The sequence below is a fragment of the Parasteatoda tepidariorum genome, chromosome 1, assembly GCF_982258835.1.
Source record: "Parasteatoda tepidariorum strain Cologne lab strain chromosome 1, Ptep-v5.0, whole genome shotgun sequence".
Taxonomy (NCBI): domain Eukaryota; kingdom Metazoa; phylum Arthropoda; class Arachnida; order Araneae; family Theridiidae; genus Parasteatoda; species Parasteatoda tepidariorum.
The window spans coordinates 61,945,314-61,968,432 of NC_141755.1; the positions used below are offsets into that span (position 1 = coordinate 61,945,314).

Here is a 23,119-nt window from a genome sequence, read left to right on the forward strand (position 1 = left end):
TAACGATTTCCAGATAACGCATACCCCTCCTATTTCAAGGCCTCAGAAATACAAATATGTAAAAAGAAATATGTTTATTCAGAGGAAATATGTTTTCGTGTGCAATTTCGTAACTTGATTAATAGTTAACTTTAACTAATTAGAATATTTTAGATCATCCACTGGAACCATGAAGATTGACACTTAGTGCTTGAAATTTCATTTTTTAGTTATAAAGTTACTTAGGATATCTTTTTTCCCCGAACGAACATGAAATAAGACATCCAAGATACACCAAAGAGCCATTACATTATGACCACACTGCTAATAACATGTAGGACCACCTTAGCCCTCAAAACTGCTAGCACCCTCCGTGGCATTGATTTCACAAGGTGATGATAGGTAGTCTGAGGTATCAGGTACCAAGCGCTCACCAACTGGTCCTGCGATGCCTTCACATTGCGAGAGGGTAGCGAGGCAGCACGAATTTTGTTTTCCAAGTAGGACCCCAAATGCTCTATTGGATTAAGATCAGGTGAATTTGGGGGTCAAGACATGACTTGAAAGTCACTGGAATGTTCCTCGACGATTCGACCCTTATCACATGCTGCATTATCCTGTTGGTAAACACCATCCCCGCAGGAAAAACTGTTGCCATGAATGCTTTGAACCTGGTCTGCAACTATGTTCAAGTAGCTTACAGACGTCAGGGATTGTTCTATGAGGATTATGGGTCCTAATGTGCCCCATGAAAACATTGCTCCTGGGCAAGAAACCATGAAAACCTGGGCGAGCCCATTGTTATAGATGGAGGGTGGTTATAGTGTAATGGCTCTTCGGTGTATGTTGATTGTACACTGGCTCAATTTTTTTTAACTCTTACGTAGAACATGATAGTGCCTCATAGATAAAAATATACTCAATTCTGAACAAGAACACTTTAAAATGTCTGAGAAACTGTTTGCAAGTTAAATTGTAAGTTTTTTTTGAGCTGTTAAGGTTTGCGCCACTAGAAAACTAAAAGGAAAAAAAAAAAAAGAATAACAAAGTTTTCTAGATAATATAAGGCTAAAATTTTTTTTTTCAAAAATATTTAAACTGGACTAAAAAATTTAACGTCACAAAATAACTTTCCTTATTAATAAAAATATGCATTTACCAGAAAATGCTTTGTTAACTGATATTTAAATACTGAGTCGAATTACTGATGCAGTTGCTATTTAAATTAGAGAGTATTATATTGTATTAGAGTAGACATTTATATTACTTGTAGCTATAAGCGTCTAATTTTAAAAAAAATTAAGTCACTCGTACGTAATGCATGTTCTTGCTTGCATTTAAAATATTATCACTAAAAATTTAAAAATTCTTCACACAAAAATTAAAAAATACAATCGTTTGAAAGGAAATGTAATGAACATGTTGAACACATTTTGAACTTTTTTCTCTTTAGATTTCATTTGAAATTTATGTAATGCAGTGTAACCATAATTACTTTAAATAAATATTATTGAAATTGAAAAGTTACATGAATAAATTATATAATAGTTTAGCTTCGCGACTTAAATATGTTTTCTTAAGTTGCAGTTGCTTTGAAATTTTGTTTCAAATAAGTATTTCAAAGTAAATAGTTTAAGTAACGTATTACAAACGCCAGTTTCTGACTATTTGTTTTATCTCAAGAGCTTAGTGGAAAATATAGATCGAATTACCTTGAATTTATCATCGTCGTTATTAAATATTGTGACTGCAATAAGCTGTTTACGAAACGTATTTTGTCATTTAAAACTATTTTGTTGCATTACCTTGGAAAAAAATAAGTTATATACATCTGATGATAACATGTTTTTAATATCAAACTTTTGTGCTGTTTTCACTAAGCTCTTCAGTTAGAAATTAAGTAGAGCCTATTGTGAAGAAAATGTTATAATCTCTAATATGCACATATTAAGTATAAACGATTGATATGAGATAATCCAGTGTGAGTAAACAATAAATAACGTGCCTACATTACAGTTAGTTAAATATTAGGTAGACAATGACTAGAGCCTGTAATTTTTTTTAATATCAATTTGGGATCTGAAAAAAAACGATCAAAATTTTATTCAATGCAATAAGGCCTATAATTTTTATTTACCTTCTTTGGATGTGAAAATATTGAAATCCAGAAACCATTGCTTTCTTGGTGTAAAATTTTGCTTATATCTCATTTAATAAAAGGAAGGACAAAAATTTTATTATGCAAAGTATTGAGAAAACTCTTTATAACTTATGCTTCTAGTGATGATTTTGCTGATGAAGGACGGAAAAGCCTTAGGATAAAATCTCAGAACAGATAAAATCGTTGACAGATAAAATCTCAGAACATCTTTGTCAACAACACCTGGTGAAAAGGACATAGCTTTGAGTTGTATAAATTTTATAAGGCTGAAGATGTTATTTATTTATTTAAATAGAAAAAAAGTACGATGATTGGGACATCTCCCGAGAATGATTGCGAAACGAACAGCTCAAAGGGTCTTTAATGGAAGTGCTTTCATCATATTATTCGAAGAAAAATTCAAAAAATCAAAAGATGGGTGGCATAGCCGAGGAATTTATTTTTGAAAAAAAATTGAGATTTTATGGAAAGTTGGGAGACGGGGTAAAATCATTTGAAGAAGGTCAAAGTCCAGAGAGGGTGATTGAAATGATGATGAAACAAGTTTTTTTTCTCTATATCTTATAAGCAAACTAGTCACCTTTAGCGACCAGCTCGTTTATAATTGTGTTAAAATTGAGCTAGGTTTCTTCACATCACTAAATACAGAGCCGCATCGCTCATCGAATTTGTTGAAATATAATTTTTTCTCGTCTACGTCTTTTACTTAATTTAGATTTACTATTTGTTTATGTATTTTATTGTAAGCGTGGTATATTTTTCTTTCGTGTACCTGGCAACTTCGATGCATAATTACTTTGTTTCGTGGCTGTATTTGTGTTAGGTAAGAAATATACAGTGATAGAATTGAAATGTTTGAGAAAGAGTCTTTGTCAAAGAATATGGAATGTGTCACTTGAGAGAAATGATACTTGACGGGCTTGGTTCACTCGAAGTAGTATGGAACAAACATTTGCTAATGTAAACAAATGCAAACATTATTGATTAGTTATGAATAAATTATCTTACTTGTATATGGGTAAGGAATCTAAAAGCTGAGACATCTCTTCCATGTAATGCAATCCAGCTTCTCTCGCATAGATCTTAGGGATAAGACTTAAAGGGCATATGGTGACAGCAGGAAATTCTAGTTCTTTTTCAACAATACTCTAAAAATTAACACACATGTTTTCTAGTAAACTTTATTGAAATTAAACAGTAATGGTAACTATGTGAATAAAAACTTTCATACACCCATATATTATTTCAATACTTGTGGAAAAATTAAATGTCTTTTAATATAAGTTATTTATATTTCTGGCACTCATAGAACAAAAAAAAAGAAAGGCATCATATAAGGTAGTCAAAAGAGTTTGTAATTAAACTTTAAGGAACGATCGATGAAATTTTAAACAGAATTGTCTACAGTTTTATTTATAACAATGGCTAGAACTAAACCAATGGCTGGAGTCAAACCAATGCAAAAAACTCATTTTTCAAGCATCTGTTCCGAACAGATTAACAAAATTTTTCAACGATTTTTTGGATTATGGGCTTAAATTGCTCTTTGTTGTCGATGTGCAAACCCCAGCACAAACGATTCCTGAATTACCAGATATTCGACATGGCGTTTTGACACAAAGGCAGACGAAATATTGAGTGATCAAAAAGAAAGGTGAAAATTTTTAAATAAATCGGTCTGAAAAATCAGTTATTCAAATTTCATGCTTTTCTAGAGTCCCAATTTCCAGATTTTAAAATTTTCGTGCTTTTTAAAGTGAAAAGTGCTTTACGAATACTAATGCCTTATGAAACTGTAGAGAACTATAGAGACTTTGGGAGAAAAGCTTACATCTTTATATACCTGATTGACAAATGATAATTTAGCGAATATGATTTACGCTGTAAGGTTAGAGATGCGCGAATTTCTCTTTATTAATATTTTCCAAACCCAACTTATAGTTTCTTGGCTAAAGTAATTACCACTCGTCTTCTTTGACCTGTACCAGGATATTAACCATACATATCTAAAAATATTTTGTGTTTGGCTTCTTTCTGACTCTCGTTTCTAAGAGCCAATTTTTTAAGAGTCAGGCAGTTTGAATACTTGACAGTTTTGATTTTGTTGAAATTTTCATGACATGTTCTTTATGTAAAACAATTATAGGCTTGTTTTTGTGGGCGATGATTTGAGGGCGAAAGTGAGGATTCTCTGGAATTTTGTGAAAAACACTTCCATTTACACGAGTAAGTACTTTTTGTGAAACGAGTGAATGACAGAAATGATACTGATTTTATGTTTTATTACTTCCACAGTAATTATTAAGATGTATATGCTTTCGTGTCAAAGGTCATTCAAACTAAAACTAAATTAAACTCAGTGGTGCGACAGCCCATAGAGGGCCAAGGCCTACTGTGTCCATCTCTGTTTTCTTGACCTTGGCTCTGGGGTGCAGGAGCAGATGTTCCGGTTTGGTAATCAGCCGAACTCGAAACCCCCAGTGTTTAGTTCCCTAGCATGCTTGGTACTCCCCTGCTTGCACTCAACCAAGCATGCTTGATACTACTGGTCATTCAAACATTTTCGAAAAAAGAAACTTTTCTTAGACTTCGATAGTTAAAATCTACTAGTGCTAAGGATGAACCACAAAGCTATATGTTTCTATGAACTTATATTAATGAGTAGTACTAAAAGATTCAATATTTTTGTACTGCACATCTGGTGTGACCTTAATAAAGCAAGAAACTGAAACTTTACGCAAATTTTAAGGTCATTAACTGCCTCCGCCATATTTCGATGAATATGGAATTTGTTGGAAAAGAAGCCTTATGTATATCAGAAACAGAATCAATTCTTAAAACTATGGCTTCTAATTTAACTTCTATATCATACGGCTTTAAGCTTTGAGGTTCGTGCCTGATTAAAATAGTTATGTGAAATATAGTTAGGTGAAAGTAGTTATATCAAGTTGGATGCAATGAATGGATACAGGATACAATGGATGCAAGTAGGATATGGAGGGACCGAAATGCAATGGATTCATGTACCATGAATGCTTACTTTTAATAGAAGATCTAAATTCTTACTTTTGATCTCATAATGGAGGGGTATGCAAGGTATTCTTTGAGAACCCTGTAAGTCATTGTAGCCATTCCCATTGCGGTCAAAATTATAATTACAAACCAGATCGTCCGTCTTGCCGGAGAAGGTGCTTTTACCACGTGTGATACTCCTGCTGCGGAAAGTCTGTTGGCGACAAAATCTGCTAACACATTTAACTGTTCAGAATGCTTCTTTCGCCTGAAAATATTTTTTAGATCCAAAAGAAGTTATTGTTGAATGACTTTAAATTGTCATTCGAAAGTAACAAACTGAAACTGATCATTTTTAATTTCTAGTCTGAATTATAATGAGTTTTTTTATTAATTAAAATATGAATGAAAGCAATACTTTAAAAATCAGAATTTTTTTATTTATTTTCTAACATTAAGATGCTTTTTTTGTAGTCGAAGGGAAAAAAAACAAGTTTTCTGAAACCATATTTTGAGTGTTGCTATTTTTTCTTTTTTTCATTCATTGTCAAAATTATCTTTCGTTATTTCCTCCTTTTTTACCAGATTTTGGTTTTTTACATTTCATATTGCGGGCACGTGTTTGGAGAGAATGTAGAATAAACAATGTTCAATTTAAACGCGCTGGTCACCTAAACAGTGTTTGTTAGCATGTTTAATTCCTTCTCGCGTTCAATGTTTTTGCTAAAAGGATGTTATTTGTTTATAGTTTAATGTGTAAAGGATAAAGTTACTGGGAATTGAAATGATTTTTTTTAATGTTAATCCATCAATCACCTTGCGACAGCTTTGAGAAGCTTTTTAAAAATGCATAACCTCAGTGAAATTAATTTTTCGTCCTACAATTTTCATTAATTATTTTAAAGAATTAATTTCGTTCGAGTTTTGTAATTGGCAGCACACTTAGGCATTTGCTTGTTAGTAGAAAGCCTTTTCTAAAATCTGACAACTAAATTATTTTTCACAAAATGATTAAGGGACTGATTACTTTGTTAAATTTCTTAATAAATATTTTATTTGAACTCGACAAGTTCATTAATAAATACAATTGTAAAAGTCATATCTTAAATCTTTTCGGCTCCTTTCAGGGAAGAATTTTTCTAAAATTTAGATATTTTTCAACTTTCTCAAACAAAGGAAAATGATTTCAAACAAATTTTCTTCAATAGTTTTCCAGTTGATTTCACGACATTTAATGTTCATTTGCAGTACGCTAAATAAACAAGGTGAAAAATCAGAATTACTTTTGATCAAATGATTGGATTTTTACATTCTAGGACTCAATTTTGATAATTCTTAACTTTATAAATACTTGTGAATTAGTGCAAGCGATATTTTAAATTAAGAAATAATGTAAAAAGATATTTTCTTTCTCTGAATAAACATATCCTTTTTTCGCCAATTTTGGATTCTTTACCCTCAAAATGCAAGTAGTAGTAGCAATCTGGAAAATATGACCCTAATAGTTTTGGCAAGAGAGCAGTTGAAAGTTTAGATTCCTTAATAATATTTCATTTTATAGCGTATTTCACCAAAGATGTCGTATTTTTAATTTTTCCCCAAGAACAATTCAACCAATGTTTTTCAAATTTTGAATTTTGCTATTATAGACCACTCAAATTTGCTTTCTTTACAATTAAGAGTTTTTCGTTCATTTTTAAATTAAATAATTAAGAAAATAAACAATTATAAAAAATAGTTTTTACGCTGAATTATATTTTGATAATTAAGTCTTATAACAGCGTGAATTCTTTTTTTTCGTGATATTATTTTCAGTGACATGGCGAAATACTCATAAAGGAAAATAAACATTTAGGGTCGATTACTCTTGTGTTTATAAAATATTGGGGCCAAAATATTCCAAATTACATTTGCTCCTCTTATATTTTAAGTGTCAAAAATATGATGCGTGAAAAAATATATAATTATTTAGAGAAAGTATATCTTCGCTTTTGATTTTGCAATTTTGAATGTCCTCCGCACTAAATAATTGATTTACTAAAATGTAGATCACCTACATTTTAATAAGCTAATAAGGGCTTATTAAATGTAAAATGCTTTTAGTCCTGGCGTGTGAAAATTCTATTATTAGATCAAAACCTATAAGACAATATGTAAATTTTTTATTTTATTTTACGCACTGTATATGTTTAATTTTAAAGAAACCAACGTGTTCGTTAAGATATTAACCGTTTAAGCGCTATTTATTCACTTTTTTCCATCATGTCATTTTTTCAAAAGAAAAAAAAAAAGCCCTGGTAACTTAACTATTTAGGTGTTAGCATCTATCTTGGATAAAGAAGATATTTGTGTCTACTAAAATATATTCACTATAACAAAATCTATATTATTTTCTGAAGTCATTCATTTGTCAACGTTCTATACCTAATTTGTAGCTGAAAGAACAAATAAAATATGTTTCTTAATCAATTAAAAACGTAGTATCATTTTACCACGTTTATATTAACTTGCCTTCGTGTGTGTCGGTTCCGGTGGAATTTTGTAATCGATTTTAAACTAACTTCCCGACTAGCTACAAACTTCAAATTTGACACATAGTTCAGAATTGAATGACAATGTATGAAAATGAAGAGAAAGAAGACGTACAAAGTAAATTAAAATTTTAAAAAAATTAATATCTTCGCGATTGTCTTTTGTGTCGTTTCGATTATTTCAAATTAGTGTCATATGTCAGGTGAAAAGTTTTTTATTGTCGGAGCATTTTTATTGTCTGAAAAATCACGTGGTAGGATCCAGTTTTTCCTCATTCATTTCCAGATTGTTTTGGTTGTCATCAGCCTAAAACTAATAAAAGTCGTAAAGGTATTGTTTTTCTATAAAGATTTTTGCATCCCTAATTGGGTATACTATAGCCTACGTCACAGATCGTGTTATTCCTACTAAATTTAACTAGTAAACAGCATTTTCTGCGAACCTGATTTCTAGCAACAAGTAAAAGCAACAAACGAAGTGTCTTGTTTATAAGTCGCTACTCGCCAGGTTGAAATTGTATTAGTCTAGTTCCTTTGGAAATAATTTATATTGTTGTTTTACCGAAGTTTATGAATTTAGTGAGCATATTTAAAACTCAGTTTATTAATTAAACTAAAAGGTAAATGTTATTCCTAGTAAGTGGAAGTAGTTGTGCTTTTTTCATATTATACCCAATTTAAAATTAAAGTTCTATTAATTTAGTAGAGGTCTTGTAGTAGTCTTGACACGATGACGAAAGAGACAGCCACTCAACGCAAGCGACAACTGGAGAAACAAAAACAAAAGCGGTTAGAGACGCTTCAACAAGAATCAGAAGCAGATACGTTTGCAAGATTAGCTAAACGGCGTAAACAAGCAGCAGAAGCTCCAAAAAATCAGCGTGTTGTCGGACGGAGTGAAGATAAACAACGAATGGCTCAAGGAATCAAATCGCTTGATCCCTGATTCAGGAGCCGGAGAGTCAATTCAGGAATATGAAGAAAGACTAAAACGTCGACGTGAGACTTATGCTCAACGGGTATGGTAAAAATATAATTGAGGGTGCCCCTTAGCGAAATTGGCGACTTATGTTTGGCGCCATTCCTGTTTGTGCGGAACACCGTGGTAACAGAAATGGAGGCCAAAACGTAACGATATTTTTAAATAAAACACTGTAAAATTTCAACAAAATATCGGCCAAAACTTTATAAAATTGCACCCAATATAAGCAAAATTAATAAACCCAATAAAATGCATTTTGAATTGAAACAAAAATTAATGGAGTAAGCTTAGCTTCATTAAGCTTGAATATCACCAGATTTAGGTGCACAGAATTCTCTAATAGCAGTTATATATTGTCTAAATTAATCATGAATAGAATCTGTGTACCTCCATCGCCACATAAATTTGGCGAAATACGAATCGAAAATGGCGTCTGTGTTACCGGACTGGCGGTGATATTTTTTTCTAAAGTCCCTTTTTATGACTGCCCACATACCTTCAATCTTGTTGACTAGAAGCAAAAGTAATTTTACCAACCGGTATCCAACGTAGAAATAATGGACCTTTAACATTACTTATACCGTTGAACATTTAAAAGTAACGCTAAAATCTAAACCAATCAGAATCACGATTGGGTTTCAACATCGCCCAGCTTGGCGATCAACCGTGATCACAACTTGGCGAGAATCAATGGGCACCCTCAAATATAGTCTACCCGGGCAGATTTCTACTCAACCATAGACGCTTATTGCGACAAGTGCTATATGATATCATCCAGAAGAAATGCTACCCTAATCAAATAGCTAAATATCGTTTAACGTCAGCAAAGCCATACTTGCCACCGGAACTTGTCTCTAAAAATGATTTGTTTGTATGCTATCGATGCAATACGCACTTGAAAATCTCAAAAAGTCATACTCCATCTAAGGCGTATTGGAATAACTTGCTACCAGATGATATTTCTGGTGAAATTGCAGCAGTAACTGAACCAGAACGACATTTACTTCACCGCATCAGTCCGTACATCAAAGTTATTAAATTTCCAGGCAGATTTGGCCAATACGGTTTTAAAGGACACGCCACATTATTTGCTTTCGATATCTTTGAAGTAAATGAAAAACTGCCTGAAATGCTTCCTCGATCGAGCTCAGATGTAGGAATTATTGTAGTGACTGAAACTCTGCAGAACTTAAATGTAACAAGAGACTAACATATCACCAGATCGAGTCTACAAGGCACTTGATTGGCTTATTGCAAATAACACACTCTCTAAAGATGTAATAGTAAATAGATTTGCTCGATTAATTATACAAGATGTTTTTCGCGTTATTCCGGTTCTGTCAAAAGGACCAAACGAACCTGATGACCAAAATGGTGATTCGCCAGCTCGTAGTGCTCTCCAACGAATAACCGACCTAACACACTAAAGCTGTTTAGAAAATATTCAGACAAGACAGAATAGTGCAGCTGATATAAATTGGATTGTAATTTTTTTTCCAGGCAAAACAAAATAACGGTTACACCTATTTTAAAAGCACTTTCAGTTTCCTGAAATTTTATATCAAGCACTTATATCAAGCACTCTTCCTTTGCGAATAGGCTTAGAAATTTTTTTTCCCTCTTATGTTTCAATTTTATGAAACATAAGAAGGATCCATAGTTTGACAACCAATTAAACAAACTTCAAAAATCAATACTCCACTTTTCTGAATAAATAATCTAAATAAAGAAATAGATTTTTAAAAACCACGTTTTTGTAGTGAAGAATAATAATTGAAAAATAAAAATTTGAAAATTATAATTTAAAAAAATTTAATTTAAACACAAAACTAAAAAGCAGAAAATAAATAATCTAAATAAAAATATATCTTTTTAAAAACCACGTTTTTTGTAGTGGAGAATAGTAATTAAAAAAAAAATTTGAAAAAAGAAAAACGTGGGGCGCATGAAATACATAACAGTAATGTTATATTAGTGTGTGTATGTGTGCTCATGAGAATATGTGTATGTATATCTGTGATTGTAATTATATCTGAATGTGTATGTGTATGTGGAATATGTTTGTGTATATGCATATGCATGTGGATGTATATGTGGCTGTGCATATGCATGAGTAAGAAAATGTGTATGTGTATATGTACTGTTATGTATTTCATGCTCCCCACGTTTTTCGTTTTTAAATTTTTTTTTAATTATTATTCTCTACTACAAAAACGTGGGTTTTAAAAATATAGATTTTTATTTAGATTATTTTCTGTAAAGACACTTTTTCCATTATTGCCGAATGTGAGCTCGGCAAGAAAACGGATAAACAAAATCTAATAAGAATGAACTCAAATTTCGAAAGTTTGTTTTTAAACAACAAAAAATAATTTTGTATAACATAATAATGTATAGCAGAAATTTATATTAAAAATTGTGGTTTCATTACAAATTGTTTTGCTCAATACTCAAAATTAAAATTATTCGTAGTATTGGATAAACTATAAATCAGGCAAACATGTAATAAAAACAAATCTTATATTACCTGTTTACAATTATTTGGTCTTTCTTTTTACAGCTGTATGATTTCCGAAAATTTTTGAATTTGTTTTTCATTTTTTTAATTGTTAAGTAACTCAGTTCAAATTACATCATATTTCTACAAACATTAGAGGCTACTACTAACCTAGCAACCTATTCCTACAAATCTAAGATAGTTCAATAAAATCAGCAGGAAGCGAAAATATTTTATGCATTTTGCACTTTTTTTCTTAAACACCTCACGAAAGCTTTTAATACCTTCTACAGTATTCAAAAACTATAATAATAATAAAAATATTAAAAAACAAAAGCAAAAAAGAAAGTTCTTTACATCTTAAGCAAATGTCACCTAAACAACAGCTTTTAAAGTTTCGCCAAAAGAAATAAGAGTGCCAAGAGAATAAGTATTACAAAGCAGAAATATTTAGTGGTTTCATTAAATATATTTTATGTTTACAATTATGCCCACATGCACAAAGACGTTGCTAAGAAACTTTAATCAACAAGATATAAAAAAATATGTGTCTCCTTTGTATTTGTTCTTGCTGATGGATTTACACACAGAAGCCCCAGTTTGTAAAATGGATGCTGATTTCTCAAATTATATTACTTTAATGACAGAACCTTTCTTCAAAAACATTCTAGTATGTAAATATACCTGAGATGGCAAAGTGATAAAATACATATTGATCAATTTTAGTTTTTTGATAAATCGTTTTGAACTTGTAAAGAAAAAGCGAAAACACCATAAGTAATTAATGTATCCAGGAAGAGAAAACGAATTATTATTTTTCTGGAATAAGCAATAAATTTTATATTGAAGTTTTTAGAAAATTCGGAATTTTTTTTTATCATGGTAAAACTCTTCTTAAGCTTATGTAATTCCTTTTAGCAATATGGTGTTTTTTTATTTTTTTAAAGGAATTATTAAGTAGTTTTGGATCGATAAGTTGGGATAACGTTTTTGGCATAAATAGTTATTAGTTTGTTTTCTTTCTGCGTGACGGGCTTGTTAAAAAACAGAGAAGATAATAGAAAATAATGATTGAAATATGCATGCAGAATCGACAAATAAACTTTACTTTTACGTTTCAAAAATGTTTTTAATCTCCCGAACACGTATTACTTTATTATGCTTTCAAATAGGTTTATGTGGTGTTTTATTGAAAGTAAAACATTCTTTTAACACACAAAATATTTATAGGTGGTTTCGATAAATGTTTCAAATATAAACATAAATAGGATCCATACAATGTTAAAAAATATGTAATTTAACTCTCATTTATAATATAATTTTACGAACTAAGCCCGCTTTATCAGCTAACCGGTAGAGTTTCTTAAATTTATGTTATTAGAGTATAACTGAAGAGTACTAAAATCAATTTAGAACTGTTTATGCGTAGAGTCCGTTTATACATGAAGAATGTTCTAATATACACCGAAGAACCATTACTTTTTGACCACCCTGCTAATAACATGTAGGACCATCTTTAGCCCTCAAAACTGCTAGCACCCGCCGTGGCATTGATTCCACAAGATGCTGATAGGTAGTCTGAGGTATCTGGTACCAAGCGCTCACCAACTGGTCCTGCGATTCCCTCATATTGCGAGGGGGTAGCGTGTCAGCACGAATTTGGTTTTCCAAGTAGGACCACAAATGCTCTATTGGATTAAGGTCAGGTGAATTTGGGGACCAAGAGACATGACTTGAAAGTCACTGGAATGTTCCTCGAACCAATCCATGACGATTAAACCCTTATGACATGGTGCATTATCCTATAGGTAAACACCATCCCCCGCAGGAAAAACTGTTGTCATGAATGAGTGAACCTGGTCTGCAACTATGTTCAAGTAGCTTACAGACGTCAGAGATTGTTCTATGAGGATTATGGGTCCTGATGTGCCCCATGAAAACATTGTTCCTGGGCGAGAAACCATGAAAATCTGGGCGAGCCCATTGTTATAGATGGAGGGTGGTTATAATGTAATGGCTCTTCGTTGTATATATCCATGACTTTTTTTCACTGTCAAGTACCTTCAAATGAACGATTATCAGTGACGTCATGAGAAAATGCTTTACTTTCTATGCTAAAATCATGATTAGTAGTAGGCTCTGCCCCCTGATTTCTCAAACTTGGCAACCTCCAAAGATAACTGTGTGTTGTTTAACTTTCGGATCTTGTATTTCATAAACTATAAGTTTACGGGTGATTCTTAATTTAATGTTTAATATTATTTTACAGACTTTTTCTAGTATCTTTCCTCCTGGCCTTTAACGGTATTTTCGTATGGATTTTTTTCTGAGTAATATGTGCATAAATTGTTTGAAATAAAATGTTCCTGAGACATCCCTGAAAGGGTTTCAAAATAACCGTAAAAAACTTGGAATATATCTCAGGTAGTCTAACTATCAGAAAAGCTTTGTTAAGCATAAGCAGATGGGGTTCGAATTGTATGAAACTCAAAATGTAAGATGGAAAGAAACCCATTTAGTAGCAAATGATAAAGTAGACATCAATGTTTAACATTGCTTATAAATTATAACTTCAATGCTTATATTATTTAATATTCTGTGTTTTTATGTATTTCCCTTTTGTTTTTTGTAACTAATTTTCGCAATTTTTTTTAAATTTTTAATAGGCATATAATACTGATAGAGGAAATTATATGCTTTCATGTTAAAACCGTTCCGGCTCTCTTGGATAAAATCTTCAATTAAGACTCCCCGTTGAAACATAAAGTTATTTTTTTCTAAAAACATTCTTCTGTTTGCTTATGCTTATTATTTCCTTGCCTCAAAGATGTGCTTCGCTATTCAATTGAAATTTCTGCGAAAACCCAAATCTGTTTACTCAGATACGACTTTTTGAAGAATATTTTTAACTTAATTGCAATAATCATTTTTGTTTTTTCAAAACACGGTTTTGTAAATTTAACCGTAGTTTCAAAATTCTGTTTACTAAACTTTTCATAAATTATGCAGCTCTCTTATGTACCTTTTATAAATTATGCAGCTAACTTTTGCGACTTCATAGACTATTCTATGTTTACTCTTTTTTCTCACACTTTCACGCATTTAAATTTGTTTGCTATTGAAGATTTACCAGAATTGATAAAAACGCTTCGGTCTAATATTATCTTGCAATCTTAAATTCCTAGATGTATACATAATATTACTTAAATTTGTTGACAAGATACAATTCTATGTTACATTTTAAATGAGAAAGTAAGTTATTTATTCTTGGAACTATTCAAGCTTCGTATCAAGTATTTGGTAGTTCAGCAATTATATTCTGTTATAATTGTTTATCGTATATTATCTTCTTCATATTGCCATAGTATTTATAAGGCAGAATTAAATGAATATTTATAAATGTAGTGAAAAATTATGTTTATAAATACATGTTTATATCTCATCATAATTGTGAATAATCATAAGACAATTTTGTTTTGTATCAGACTTCAGCTGTAAAATAGTTTTAAATAGCCATTAATATCTAAGCAATTTTAGATATTTAAGTTTTGTAAAAAAAATTACTTCTGAGTGAACTGATAATATTTATTAACAATTCTTCATACTCTTTTCATATGTTTTTAAATAAAATAGTAAGAAACACAAACTCAGTGTCACGACAGCCCATAGAGGGCCATGGCCTACTATGCCCATCTCAGTTTTCTTTACCTTTGGGCTCTGGGGTGCAAGAACAGATGTTCCGGTTGTGTGGGCGGCTCAACGCGGAACTCCCAGTGTTTAGTTCCTAAACCTGTTTGGTACCCATTTTATCAACCCACTCAATTGATAAAAGAGTGAATCAACCTTGTCCGGTCAGGGGTTTGAACCAAATACCTATGGCACGACAGCGTGAGGTGATACCACTCAGCCACCGGGTTTTAGAAAAAAATTTAAGAATGAAGCCAAAAAATTAATTGAACCATTTCAATTTTATCTGAAGACTCACTACCAGGCAGGAATAAAAATGTGTATATTAGAAGAGAAAGAAGTTGCATCTACATTAAAAACTTCCTCAATCCAAAATAAAAAAAATTGAACTGAAATTATTTTTGCTTTATTCTTTACGTTAAGGCTTAAGTGCTTGATAATTTTTTCAAAATATATTTCAAGTAGAGGCTGAGAAACGTTAGAAATACTTCACTTGTGCAACACTTGTAATCATCATCAGCATTGGCACGACAGCCCTTTGTGAGCCTGAGCCTTCCTCAGAAGCTTTTCCCATTCTGCCCTTCTCCCAGCAATTGTTTTCCAGTTCTTTACTTTTAGGATGGCAAAATCCTCATCCACATAGTCTTTCCATCTCTTTTTGGGCCTTCATCTTGGCCTTTTATTGGAGGGGGTTGCATTAAAGACTCTTAATACTGTTCGTTGTGGGCTCATTCTCACTACTTGCCCGGTCCATCTCATTCTACTTAGTTTAATAGATTTAATGATATAATCACTGTTTAAGATCTCATATATTTCAAAATTATATCTTTTTCTCTAGTTGTTGTTATCGAGGATAGCTCCAAAGATGGTTCGTAGTACTTTCCTTTCGAGGGTTGCTAATAACTTCTCTTCCCTTTTTGTTAAAGTTCATGTCTCTGAAGCATAAGTCAAAACTGACTTGATTAATACCTTATAAAGTAAAATCTTCGTCTTTCTTTTTATTAAGTGAGATTTCAATAATGATCTTAAATCGCAGCGATTGGCTGCGATTATTTTTTTTCTGATTTCAGGATTGAAGTCATTTTGATAGTTTATTTCTGATCCTAGATAAGTAAAATTTTTTACAGATTCAAATTTAAAAGAATCTATTTCAAACAATTTAGGGATGGTTTCCATTGTACCATAATACATGTATTTTATTTTCTTCTCATTCACTCTTAAGTTCATTTTTCTAGCTGATTTTTCCAGTGCCAAAAAATTTTCACTCGGTGCAGTCCTAGATCTTGCGATGATGTCTACATCATCGGTGTATGCCAAAATCTGCACTGATTTATTAAATATAGTACCTGTAGTATTTAAGCCAGCATCTCTAATAACTTTTTCTAAGGCTATGTTAAACAGAAGACGCGCTAATGCATCTCCCTGTCTAACTCCATTAAAAATTTCAAAAGAAGTAGATATTTCCCCTTGAATTCGTACCGTTGAAATGGTTTCAGTGAGTGTGAGCATTACAAGTCTGATTAATTTTGATGGAATATTAAAATCAGATAGGGGCTTCAATTGCTCAGTCCTATTAATACTGTCATATTCCGCCTTAAAATCCTCACATAAATGATGGGTCTCTATTCCAAATTTTCTACATTTCTCCAAAGTTTGTGGTAGGATAAAGATTTGGTTAACTGTGGACCTTCCTTCGCGAAAGCCACACTGATAATCACCCAAGACGCTGTCTACAATGGAAGACAGACGTTTAAACATGATATTTGAGAAGACCTTTTAGGCAACGCATAACAGACTTATTCCTCTATAATTGTGACAGTCCAATACATCCCCTTTTTTATGTATTGGACATAAAATACTCAACTTCCATTCAGTAGGCAATATCTCTCTCTCCCAACTAGATAGAATAATTTTCTAGATGTTGTTTACAAAAGCGTTCGCTTCATATTTTAAAATTTCAGCTGGGATATCATCTGGTCCTGCCGCTTTATTTCAATTCAACTTGTTGATAGCGTGTTGTACCTCCTCCAGGGTTGGAGTGTCAACCAGTGTATCATTAATATTGCTGAGTGTCATAAAATTTAATTCACTTGACTCATTGTAGTTAAGTAAATGGTCAAAGTGTTCAACCCATCTATCCATAATTTTATTTCTCTCATTAACAATAGTTCCATTTTCATCTTTACAAAGAGAGATCCTAGGTTTAAAGTCTCACCTTTCCTCATTGATGACCCGATAAAAAGCTCTGCTTTCATGGTTGGTCTTGAGAGATTCGACTTCTTTGAATTGGTTCTCCCTGTAAGCGTTCTTTTTTCCTTTATGTATTTTCTTTTCCTCTCTACGTGCACTCCTGTATTCATCAATTGATCCTCTGGTAAATTTTCTGTTAAGCATATTTTTATAAGCTTTATTTTTTTCTTTCATTGACCATTCTATACGCTTCATCAAACCTTACAGTTCTTATTGATCTTATTTTTCCTGCCCAGCAGCGCAGTTGAGAGTATAGAATCTTTTACTTGTTGCCATTCCCTATTTAATTCATCACAATCCTCTTTAACATTAAACTCAATTGAGAGTTGAGTTTCAAATTCCTTACGAACCTTAGGATTGTTCAACTTTTCACAATTAAATCTTATAGAATCGACCCTTCTTGCCTTCTTCACCATTGAGATCTTTTCCCTTAGCTTACAGATCACTGAATAGTAATTGGAATCTAGGTTTGCTCCTCTGTGAGTTTTTACATCTAGAAGATTTGTACGATATCTAGAGCTAATTAATATATGGTCAATCTGATTTCTCCAAGTTGTCTTATGAATGTTCTTACGTTGAAAGAAAGTGCTTCCAATTATCATATCATGAGAGGCAGCGAAACTAATAAGCCTGACTCCATTATCATTTAATACATCGTGTAAATTATAGTTTCCCAAAACTGGTCTAAATTCTTCCTCATGACCAACTTTAGAGTTGAAATCACCCATGATGATCTTCACGTCATATCTTGGACATAATCTAACTCATCATAAAAATTATCTTTCTTCTCATCATCTCCTTCTTCAGTCGGTGCATATACATTAATGACTATACACGAGTCAATAAAACGAATAGTGCAAAAGATGCAAGCATTTTCATGTATGAAAAGTTCTATTTTCGACATGAACACTTTTAACTTCAATCTACGTTAAGAAAAAAAGAATGGTCAAAACTATTTGAATAGAGTGAAATTTTCGCGTTTCTAGCTCTATGGAAGACCAATAAGCTTGGTAAATTTTACCGTAGCTCTTTGGTAAGGATTTTGGAAAAATTAACAATAAAATTTGGTTATATAATAAAAGAAAAAAAATGATTTATGTGGTAAAATTTAGTAATTTCATCATAACTTAGACCATTTTTGTAAGATTTACTTTTTAACTTTGTACTTAGAGCAAAATATGTGGTTATACGAACTATAATTTCGAAAAGGAGATTTTCCGGAAAACTGTTACCATATGAACGGAAAAATTACCAAAATGGAAGGTTTAAATACAGTACATTGTAGTTTTTGTCATCAAAATAACGTTGTTTTCATTTTTACCAAAACTATCATTACCGCTATACTTTCATGTTCAGTTAGTCTCTGTATAGCTATGTAAAGTGTATGCCTAAATACGTATCAAACGAAGAACTTTTTATGCATAAAAACTATCGTAACTTTTTAACTATTTGTTCTATTTACTTGTGTATAGTTTCATTCAATCATTGAATTCAGCTTAATAAAATTCATAGGAAACAATGTCCCCCCTCTTGTTTAGATAGCTATGAGAGATGTGTGAATAGGCACAAGTACATCTCTCACTCTGTATCTATCTATCTATATATATATATGTTTCGAGGTACCGAATACCGATAATGTGGTAATATGTTCACAGTAATATGTTCATGTGTTGATTTATTGATTCTTTTATTTAAACGCATTTATCAACCATACAAAATTATGTACTAAACTGGAAAACACGTAAAGTTTTATTAATTAATTTATTATTTAAGGAAATGTGCTTAAATCGTACCTCCGCCAAATAGTGCCAACTCTGATTTCTAAAATAGCACTGTTGTGGGAACGCTCTTGCTGATAAATTAGGAAGTTTTTTTCACGAGGAAGAATCAAGTCGTTGTGTACGCGTGTTGCGTTTTTATTTATGTTAATCGGTTTTCGAAGTTTTAAATGTAATTTTAGAGCATCCTGAAAAAGGATATAGTAGAACTCATGTAATATACAAAATTTCAAATGCATCATATGTTTATCAACCTATTATGTTATATTCTGCTTGTTTCTTTGTTATATATATATGTCACGGGCAATGTAAATAATTGGGCATTGTTTATAATGCCCGGGCAATTTAAAAAGTGCCCAAAAGGATATGACAAAATGATAAATTATGTTGCAATTATTACATTGCCCGGTCATTATGTATAATGCTAAAAGTCAAGTGGGCAATTTGTGTCACACACAGCCTAATATGTTTCAGACTCTATTAAACTGTAATTTTTCACTTCAAATATGACATTAAATTTTACTTGTTGGAAAAACGCAGCATATTGTTAATTATAAAGCGAAGAATATTGTTAATTATATTAGTAATATAACTAAAAAGTTACTATATTTCATGTAGGTTTCTTGTTTTTGGCGGTACTAGTGAAAGACATTCAAATTAACTTTAAAAGTTTCTACAATTGACATACCATTGTTTTAAATCTGTTCTTATTCTGAAAAATGCCATTATGTGATAGTACTCGCATTTCTTAAAAAATAAATATTACTTACAATGAATAATTTAACACATTTTCATTAAAAATTACAGACATATTTTCAAACTTATAACTGTATATTTAAAAAAACATGATTCTATTATGTTCAACTTTCTGTTAAAATAGATAATGTAAAAATTAGTAATAGATAATACAATTAAAACATATATAATTAGTCTAAGTAAATAACTTGCTTGCAAATGTTAATGAAGTTACTAGATGAATTTTGTAGCTTGTTTGACAAAAAGTCTTGATTATTGAAATTTACTTTTCAGAAATTATGTTTTAAAAAAATTGTTTCTCTATAGGTAAAAACAAATAGAAAATTCTCTTTTTAATATTTAAACTTATTGTCTTAAAGGTTCTATGTACATAAATATTGAGATTAATAGGCGAGTGTCAGCTGAAATAATTTCCATTGTATTCTTGTTATTCTTATTCTAGTATTTAATATAAATAATAAGTAAATAAATATTATAATTATTTAAGATCAAAAAAAATCTCAACATTTTAAAGGTTTTGTGTTCTTTACCAATTAGATAAAAAGATTCTTTTGTTTTTTAGTACAAACAGAATATGAAAAATAATTATACATTGTAAAAAAAACTCTAGCAATAAAATTTCTTCAATTTTTCAATTGCATTCCTTCAATTTTTATCAAAAACGAATGCTTTTCAAGCTGACATGAATACGGATAACTCAAACCCATTTAACATACATTTTAAAAACTGGGGTGTAGTATCAATCTGATTGTTGTGTAGAAAAACAAAAAATAGTGTTTCATTTCAAGTTAATACCGAATCCAGACATTTAATAACATTTTAGAGGCTGTAGTTAAATCTAAGCTCTACTTACACTAAGATTAGATGTATATACTCGATTCATGAAAAATGCTCACAAATTTTGACCTCAGATGATCTATATTTCTTGTTTACAATCGAGTGGAGAAGGCGAAAGTTTATTTTCGCCTCGGACGAAGCTGAGCATTTAACAGAAGTAAATTGTTTTTAGGCATGTAAGATTCATTGTTAGATTGACTGTTGGTGTTTCATTCTAAAATTACTTTAAAATAACAGATAGCCGCCTGTCTATACAATTAACCGTAAAGTTTACAGTAAGGAAAAGCTTTTAACTTAACAGTTTTGAGACCGTTTGCAACTAGTATGGTTCAAAAATCATGAATATAAAACTATACGGTTTTTTAACCATTAACAGCTAGCATGGTTTCAAAACCGCTTAAAAGAATTTTAACTGGACATTGCTGATAGTTTATAAATGAGAGTATCGTATTCAAATAGACAACAGTCACGAATTGGGGATTGGTGGAAATGAAGGAAATGGTGTCACTGAAGGAAATGGTGTCACTTAAATTTGTCTATTCTATTAAGTAATTTTACGATACTTGATTTGCATCCGCTTTGCTTTTGCTGAGCTTAGTTCAAATTCATATTAAGATACTATGCGGGAGAGTTTGATTAACAAACAAATTTTGCTTTAATAATTATTGTACTGATTCATTCTAAATTAACGATTCTTACTCTATATTTTGTGATAAAAATTACTTTACGGAATCTTATGAGTATCTTATCTTACTGTAATTATAAATTTTAGTGTTACTGACTACCATAAAAGGTCACGGCTACTTCGTACAAAGCTACTCTATACAGTATAAATGAATTGTAAAAAAACATTCTTGATGTAGTGCATCACCCGATGCAAGGGTTATGTATGGTGACTACACGACTTTGTTTTAAAGTAGTTACCACTATTTTTAGCGTTGAAAAACACTAAAATTGTTTACAGTGTATCTAATGACATTTAAGTATAATATATGATACATACTTAATGTTACAATGACTTAAAGTTTGGTGCGTTTTAATAATCCATGGTAATATTTGTCAGTATTCAAAATTTATGGTATTGTTTCATATAGATTTTAAGGCCGACCGGCCTGTGTAGGGGGCAGGGAACTGTCCTTGCATCAGAAAGGTCCTGGGTTTGAATCCCGCGCAAGGCATGGATGTTTCTTTCTCTCTCTGTGTGTTCTATTTATTACTGAGCCCTGTCCCGCCCTCGAAAACGGGCATCCCGGGGGTACCGATAGATTACAAGCATAGCATTTTGCAAAGCGAACGCCATCCTGTCCTCATACGGACTGCCTCATTTGGACGCCGCTTTTGATAAGGGCCTCTGCTCTCTCCTGCGCATGCGGGCACCCGCGCATGCTCCGATCCCAGTCAGAAACTCCAATCGCATCCCGAGATGTCTCGCTAAGTTCTCCCACAGCAGAATATGAAAATATTTAACTGCTACGTCGTTTTTACGTCGTTTCGTACCTTTTCATTTGATCACTCCTTGTATGGATAGATGAAATGACGGTGTATCCACACTTATATTTTTTAGTTAATTAGAAGTCAAAACAGCATGATTAACGAGTCCAATTTCGGCATAATCTTTTATTTTACTAAACGATGGTGAAATAGCAGTTTCACCCCTCTCCAGACGGAGAGGGAGAGACAGATTTTCAGTCAGATCTGACGGTGTTTAATTTGTAAGCATGAAATACCGAAAAAAAAGCACGCAAAAATCATTGCTCCTCTGTTTTATACGATAATTAAACTGTGTGAAGAGGCCAGTCATATTGCCTTTTCTGTGTATTCTTACGCCTCATCAAAATTATTTATTACTCATAGAAAATCGTTTAATCCTTCCTTATATATTTAAATGAAAGATCTTAAAATAGCTTCGCTTTTGATATATAAATCAAATGTTTGTTTTCAACCTTGGAGTCCCAAAATAGAATTTCAATACTTATCCTTTACCAAAAATATTTTATGAAAACGAAAGAGTTTTAATGCTTTTATTAGTACAAAAGTATTTATAATTTTTGTATTATATAAATATATATATATATATATATATATATATATATATTCGTCGTTGCCGTGCCTCGTTGCCGAGTGGAAGGATTAAAACAGGTCATAGGTCGGGAAGGAGGGTACAAAATTTATTTATTAATTATTAGAGAACAGCAGTCATGAGAGTGAGTAAAAGTGCACATGAAAAGTTGCGCTCCTTGGTTATATGTTAAGGAAAATCTTGCAAAGTAAAATCCGTAATATGTCTTAATTTAGGGAAAGAGGGAACTCTTAGTAGTTGCTATTGGTTTATGAAATAGATCGAACATTTCCCACACAGAGCAAAGGGAAAAATGTCCTTCTCTTAATTAAATGCATACTTGAGCCAAAAATAGATTTAAGAACAGGATGTGGCTTTTAAAAGTGTGAGAAAGTATTTCGTTTAGAATAATTAATTAGGATGAAGTTTTATAAAAGAAACTAACATAAAAATGAAGCTTTTTATGTTACATATATATATATATATATATATATATATATATATATATATATATATATATATATATATATATATATATATATATATATATATATATATATATATATATATATATATATAGAGAGAGAGAG

At 31.5% G+C, this 23,119-nt stretch overlaps 2 protein-coding genes across 2 annotated transcripts in view; both read right to left on the reverse strand.

Annotated features, from left to right (window-relative positions):
- The window catches only part of LOC107449434 (acid-sensing ion channel 4-A-like), an 80,226-nt gene extending 73,491 nt beyond the window's left edge, over positions 1–6,735 (reverse strand). Inside the window, exons 1-2 of the mRNA XM_071180508.2 lie at positions 5,207–6,735; positions 3,149–3,288 (exon numbers count right to left, since the gene is read on the reverse strand). Coding sequence (XP_071036609.1) covers positions 3,149–3,288; positions 5,207–5,278 — 212 coding nt within the window. The 5' untranslated portion in view covers positions 5,279–6,735. The remainder of the gene's footprint in view (positions 1–3,148; positions 3,289–5,206) is intronic.
- A 10,558-nt stretch (positions 6,736–17,293) lies between these two features.
- Positions 17,294–17,827, reverse strand: LOC139425438 (protein CFDP2-like). The gene has a single exon (XM_071180327.1). It carries the CDS (start codon positions 17,825–17,827, stop codon positions 17,294–17,296), a length of 534 nt encoding a protein of 177 aa, XP_071036428.1.
- Between the last annotated feature and the right edge of the window lie 5,292 nt (positions 17,828–23,119).

Bases quoted from the DNA above. Each gene is read 5' to 3' on its own strand.
- LOC139425438 (XM_071180327.1), bottom strand. From the start codon at position 17,827: ATGGGTGATTTCAACTCTAAAGTTGGTCATGAGGAAGAATTTAGACCA.